The sequence below is a fragment of the Fundulus heteroclitus genome, chromosome 8, assembly GCF_011125445.2.
Source record: "Fundulus heteroclitus isolate FHET01 chromosome 8, MU-UCD_Fhet_4.1, whole genome shotgun sequence".
Lineage (NCBI taxonomy): Eukaryota > Metazoa > Chordata > Actinopteri > Cyprinodontiformes > Fundulidae > Fundulus > Fundulus heteroclitus.
In genome coordinates this window covers 24,041,256-24,047,760 of record NC_046368.1, presented here as the reverse complement: position 1 = coordinate 24,047,760, position 6,505 = coordinate 24,041,256, and the positions used below count along the sequence as shown (strand labels likewise).

Below are 6,505 nucleotides of genomic sequence, written 5' to 3'. Positions count from 1 at the left end.
CACAGAACATGGCATTTAAAGGTCCATAAAACATGGCAGACTCTTCCAGAAAAAGAATACAGATCCACCCCAATTATTCCTGATATTGTGCATTGTGTTTTTAACTGCTTATTTCGAATTTTTAAAAAAAATATTCAGGTGAGGCTGAAAAAAAAAATATAAAAATGAATCAGACATAGTAAGGTGTTATTATGGTTCCATTGGAAAAAATATTATTTTATGTCGTACATTTTCACTGGTACTAAAAGGTTGCATTTAGCCTTGAAAATTGTGGAGCAATTCTTGATTTATTTTCGTTGAGTATTTTCAGTCAGAAATTGCTTCTGGAACCCTTTGAGCTTAACAGGCTCCATGTAGCGACTTGCAGGCTTGTGATTGGCTGATGCACTTTTTGCCGACAGGCATACCTGATAAAATGGCCAGTGACTGTCAACCAGAGCAGATAATTCTGGGTTGTGAAATGTCAATGCATCAGATATTTTGTACTTCCAACAAAAATTTAAATCTTACCTTTTCTGTCTACAATATGAGTCGAAATAATACAAAGGTTTGAACCTGTACACATATTTTTTTTTGTAAGGGGGGGGGGGGGGTAAATCGACATATGACTAATTTTGTTGAGGGTTTAAACCTTTACAATTAGTTACAATTAGCTACTTATGTTTCTCTTAGCTCTTTAAGTTACTTGATTTCAACTCGGAAATACAAATTAATTTACACATCACTAAAACGCACGATAATTCGTAAAATTTTTAGTTACATTCTAACAGTCAAAGTGAGGCGAATAAAAACATCGCCCGTTGTTTTTAATAGGGGTATTAACTCATTGGAATAGGGGTGTTTTAATTGTAGTACATCAACATCACACACTGTGCAGGAAATGTTTTTTTTATTATTCTTTTTATCCGAAAATGCCTGATGATCTGGTTTGAGCCTCCATACTGTTCTGACATCCTGAATGTTGTCTCCTGAGAAGTGACGAAATACGCATTTCGTTCAGCTCCATAAAGAGGATCTGAAACTGTGCCGCTGGAACAGAGACTGCGCCTCCTCGTCTGTGCGCTCTGGACGCACGCGCTGACAAAACCTCAGATGCGTATAGGAGGAGCTGACGAGCAAACTCAAACTTCCCTGTCAAGTCTGTGGGTGTGATGAGGACGTGAAGGTGCAAGCCTGGAATCGAAAACTAAAACTAAAGTGGCTTTCGCTCGTGGATTTGTGTTTTTTCCGTGGTAACAAATGGAGGTATGACCCGGTGCGTAAAAGTGGACCCTTGGTGGACACCATGGATTCTTTATTCCACAAAGGAGACGGCGCGTTGATGGAAAGTGTCTGTCCTTTGGAACTGAGGAGACGATGTTTGCTGTGAACGACTCTCTCGCAGCTATGAACTCCACAAGCCCGCCGACTTCTCGTTCGCTCACCACCCCGGCGATCATGTTTATCTTCGGGGTGCTTGGGAATGTCATCGCCATAGTGGTTCTGCGCCTGTCGCGGAAGGAGCAGAAGGAAACGACCTTTTACACTCTCGTGTGCGGGCTGGCGGTGACAGACCTCCTGGGCACGCTGCTGGTCAGCCCCGTCACCCTCGCCACCTACGTGAAAGGCGAATGGCAGGGAGGAGACCCCCTGTGCCAGTACTCCGGCTTCGTCCTGCTCTACTTCTTCTTGGTGCAACTTAGCATCGTGTTCACCATGTCGGTGGAGAGGTTCCTGGCAATAAACCATGCCTACTTTTACAACGAGTTCGTGAACCAGAGACTTGCTGCGCTGACGCTGCTCGCCGTGTACGTGTCGAGCCTCGTGTTCTGCGCGCTGCCCATCGCGGGGATCGGACAGGTGAAGCTTCAGGAGCCGAAGACCTGGTGCTTCATCCACTGGAAGAGCAACGACACCACGGTGAGGACGTTCAACCTGATCTACGCGGGGCTGAACTCGGTGATCGTGCTGGCCACGGTCTTCTGCAACGTGATGGTGTGCGGCGCGCTGATCCTGATGCACAGGCGCTTCATCCGCCGCACCTCCTTGGGCACGGACCCGCGGCGCGTGGTGGAGCTCCGGCGCCGGCGGAGCTTCAGGCGGTTGGCCGGAGCGGAGATCCAGATGGTGGTGGTGCTCATCGGAACCTCCGCCGTGGTTCTCATCTGCTCGATACCTTTAGTTGTGAGTATGGGATACACACACCAAAACACTTTTGCTTTGGGTCTGTGCATTGCGCACTAGTGGCACAGGTTCTTCAGCTCGAAATTTAACCATAATACAGTTTTAACAGAATTAAAAATGACCAGGTACTCAATTATCTATGACAATCACGTGCTCTCTGAACTTTATGTTCTCGCCTGAGATCTTTGTGGGCACATTGGCGCATTTCTCTGAAGCGCGCGTGTGGTTGTCCACACTTCAGTTGGTAAAGAAGGTTTTTTTTTTTGTTTTTTTTGTGGCATATTCTGGTGCTTATCTAACCATACAGATGATAAAATGGTGCGTAAACGTGACAGGTCAACAACTCCTAGAAGCTTAGGACGCGCTCTGAAGTTTTTACTTTATTAATTTCATTTTTTTTTTCATGTTTTGCATCTTATGGCAGTTGTGTACATGGGGGATGCTTTATGTCCAGGACTGCATGGCACTTGGGGGGGCGGCAGAAATATTAAAAACGATTTGTATCTCCAATCAGAATGAATGCAGCTACATAACAGAGCAGCTAACAAAGCTTAAAAATACGGAACCCTCTGTGGTTCCCAAATAAAAACTAAAATGTCATCTAAAGAGTCCTACAAATTATTATTTATTTCTAGTTTTATTCTTAAATATTTTTTAGCAGATTCAGTCCCATTGAAAAAAGTTTTGAGTCTCTAACCTGCTTTAAAAATGCATTTTTTATGACCCCCAGACACCTTGTTTACAAACAAATATACAAAATATAGGCTATGAAATGCAGAGTGAAATGCATTGTTTGCACGCGGGGTTTATTATTTGAATATTTTATTTTCCATGCAATGATCCAACCACCAAGGAGTTCCCCTCAGACCTCTGCATCAGCTCTAATGCACATTTGCGGCTCAATATGAAAGTCCATGAAATAAGCAAGAAGCTCAGATTGAAACTGTGTCTAACTATGTAATGGCTAAATGAATGTATATCCAAAAATGTGTGGTTTGAATGGCTGTAGAAAGTAATTAGGGCCAAGGGGCATGTTTGTGTGTAGGGTCGGTGTAATTTGTAAACTTGGGCAGCTGATAAGAAGTGATGAGGCAATTTTCGTTCCTGATCTCCACAACAAGCTAAAAATATTGACGATTAAAAGTGTCTAAAAGGACCCATCTGAGCCCAGGGATTCCCCAGAGGCTTAAATTGGTCAAATCTGAGCTGAAAGTTCCTACTCTGCACACAAATTCTGGCACTGGGACCACCAAGCCTAACATCTAGCTGAACCTAAAGTGTATCATTGTACTTTTATTACAGATTCATTAAAGACACATTTTGTGATTAGTGAAACCTTAACTCTCTGGGATTAAAGGATTACATAAACATGCATACCTAGTCTCCTTATCAGCCTTCTATCCTTCTAGAACTCTATTTATATATCTAGACCTATATGTTGACATAGAACCACAAGACCCGCTATCAAACATCAATCATTTGGTGCAACAAAAACTGTCTCACATCTTGTAAATTAGAACCTGAGGGTGGAATGGAAGTCCTTAATGGCTCATAAGATTACCTCTTTAAATGTGCACAATGAGGAATACTATGGCAGTAATGTACAGCGTTTTATAAAAGTATTTACCCTCTTTGAACATTGTACGTTTTGTCCCATTATATAAGCAAACCTTTCTGTATATTACTGGGATTTTATGTAACCGAACAACAAAAAGTAGTGGCTCATATCAAAGTGTAAAGAAAAAGATGCATAGCTTTCAAACTGTTTTGCAAACACAAATCTGAAAACGGTGGCATTCATTTGCATTCATACCCCTTCATTCTGATGCTCATAGATAACATGCAGAAGCCCGAAGCTCGGGTGGAGGACTATGTCATCTATTAGTGTGGCACTCCACAAACCTGGCCTGTATGAAAGATCTGTGTGTAAGTGGAAAACTAACACCATAAATCAACCTGAACACGCGAGAAACATAGCGGTGGCAGCATCGTTCTGTGGGGATGCTTTTCTTCTGCAGGAGCAGGTCAACGTTCATGGGATGTTCATGGGAATACAGGCAGGAAGAAACCCCGTTAAAGGCTGCAAAATGCTGGTTCAGAGGTTCCCCTTCCAGCAGGGCAGCAACCCTGAACATGCAACCAGAGCAACAATGGACTGGTTTAGCACATTGCATCATTATGACTTAGACTGACTGGCCCAGTCAAAGTCCTAAACTAAATCCAATCGAGATGTTATGGCAAGACTTTAGTATTGACGTTTACATATTATATCCATATTCATGGGTTTGAGTCGTCCAGCAAAGCAGAACGAGTAAAAGTTTAGTCTCTAGATGGTCAAAGTTGGTAGTGACGCACCCTAAAGGGCTTGCAGCTGTAACTGAAGGAAAAAGCATCTCTACAATGTACGGCTGAATGCAGATCCATGATACCCTTTTCAGATTTTAGTTTGTAAAAGAACAGGTGTCTTTGGCACATAAAGTTCAAACCAAAACGTTCATAGATGCAGAAAAAGTCCAAGGAGGACTAAAGCTTTCTGCTGTTTGGCAGGCTGTTTTCTGTTCATTTACCAAAAATATGGGTGCCTATTGTAGTGATTTATAATATTTGTTTTCTATCAACAGCTGAGGATCTTCGAAAACCAGCTGTTCGCCAACCAAACGCAGCAGACGTCCGGGTTGAACAGGGACCTGATAGCCATCCGCATGGCCTCCGTCAACCCCATCCTGGACCCCTGGTTCTACATCCTCCTGAAAAAGACGGTGGTTCTCAAAGTCCTGGAAAAGATCAAGTGTCTGTTCTGTAAGATGGGCGGGCGGGGGCGGCGGGGGGGACACTTCCGTTGTGCCGACGGCGCCCTCACCTCCTCCATCGTCTCGAGGGATTCCCCGTCGCTGGTTTCCCGCGAGCTGGGGGAAAAAGTCAGCACCCTACGGACTGTCCTGTACCCGGGTGACGGGAACGCGCTGCGGCTGGCCTCGCTTCGGGCCGGGTCGGACGACTCCTGTCCGGCGGCCTCGCCGACGTTGCTGGGCGCGCAGGAGGCGGCGCGGCCTCAGACGGGGCTTCCTCAGAGGGAACTAGAGGACGACGTGGCGCCTACGACGCCCAGCCACCGTCCAGTCGGCCCCAAAGACACGGCGCTGCACGTGAGCCTCACGGAGGAGACGGCAAACGTGCAGGAAAAATGCATTTAACCCTCAGCTCCACCTCAGCGTCTTCAGCGCATCGTCAGCGTATCACTCCTCAGCAACGCAGTCCCCACGGTTTATTCCAATCACAGCAGTCGTAACCCAAAACGTCCACGGACGTCATTCACAGAGGAGCTCTTCCGTTGCACTTTTTTTAAGACTTCTGAACCACTTGCTTGGCCGCCAGGAATGACAATCAGTGATTGTAAAAGGATCAATGTTGAAAATGTGAACAGCGTGTTAAATTATTTAAAGTATGAGCATGTACGTTAAGGTCTTCTCCGTGAGAAGGTGTATCTACTTCTGTGCCATTTTACATTTCCAAAAAAGATAAATACGCTTATAGTGTGTTTGTGTTTTGTTTCACTTTTACGTCTGGATGTTCGCAAACAGTTTGGCTGTATTAGCTATAATCAAATCCCCGATAGAATGAAATGTATCATAGTATTGTGTTTTTCTACAGCGCGTACACTAGAAGACGACGAAAACACCTTTTAATGTGAGTTTCCCTCTGTAAAGTTGATGATTTACATATTTTGCCCCAGTACTTTTAAAGAGTCCCAGTTAATAGTTTTGGCTTAACGTAAAGCGCAGTACCTCCCGTGTAGTTTGACTTCCGGGAGGGATGTAAAGTAAAGAGATTAATACAGAAGACGTCAATTGCTCCGTATTGTTTGTTTTTGAACACTATTCTCTTTGTGCTGCTAAAAAACATCCCTTCCATATAGGCTCACGGGATCCTGTTTTTCACTGAACAAACCCCATGCTGTGCAGAACTCTTAAACGGAAAATAAAAAATGTATTCTTCAGAGTGTTGCTTAAGTGCCGTTATTCACGAAGTAGAAAAAACAGGAAATCCGAAGGTTTACTCTGTTTCTGACAGACAGCTGGAAGAACGATTCACTTGCCTCTTTGCTGAAGGACAATCCAGAGTAATGACGTTCAACCCAATTCCCTCACATTAGAGACGATCCCATCTTTTCTAGTCAAGTGAAAAAAACTGATCCATTGTAGCCCAAACTGTAATTTTAACGCCGCTGTCCTGGAAGGTGAACCTCTGCCCCGGTTTCACGTCTTTTGCGACTTCGACAGGGTTTTCCTTCAGGCTTGCCCTTTATTTGCCTCTGTCCCCTCACTCATCAACTATGGCCAGC

The 6,505-nt window shown here is 44.4% G+C and overlaps 1 protein-coding gene across 1 annotated transcript; it reads left to right on the top strand.

The window, feature by feature from the left end:
* The first annotated feature begins 1,055 nt into the window (after positions 1-1,055).
* Positions 1,056-6,160, top strand: ptger4b (prostaglandin E receptor 4 (subtype EP4) b). The gene is made up of 2 exons (XM_012866220.3): positions 1,056-2,163; positions 4,785-6,160. The coding sequence occupies exons 1-2, from the start codon at positions 1,357-1,359 to the stop codon at positions 5,355-5,357; spliced, it is 1,380 nt and encodes a 459-aa protein (XP_012721674.2). The 5' UTR covers positions 1,056-1,356; the 3' UTR covers positions 5,358-6,160.
* The last annotated feature ends 345 nt before the right edge of the window (positions 6,161-6,505 follow it).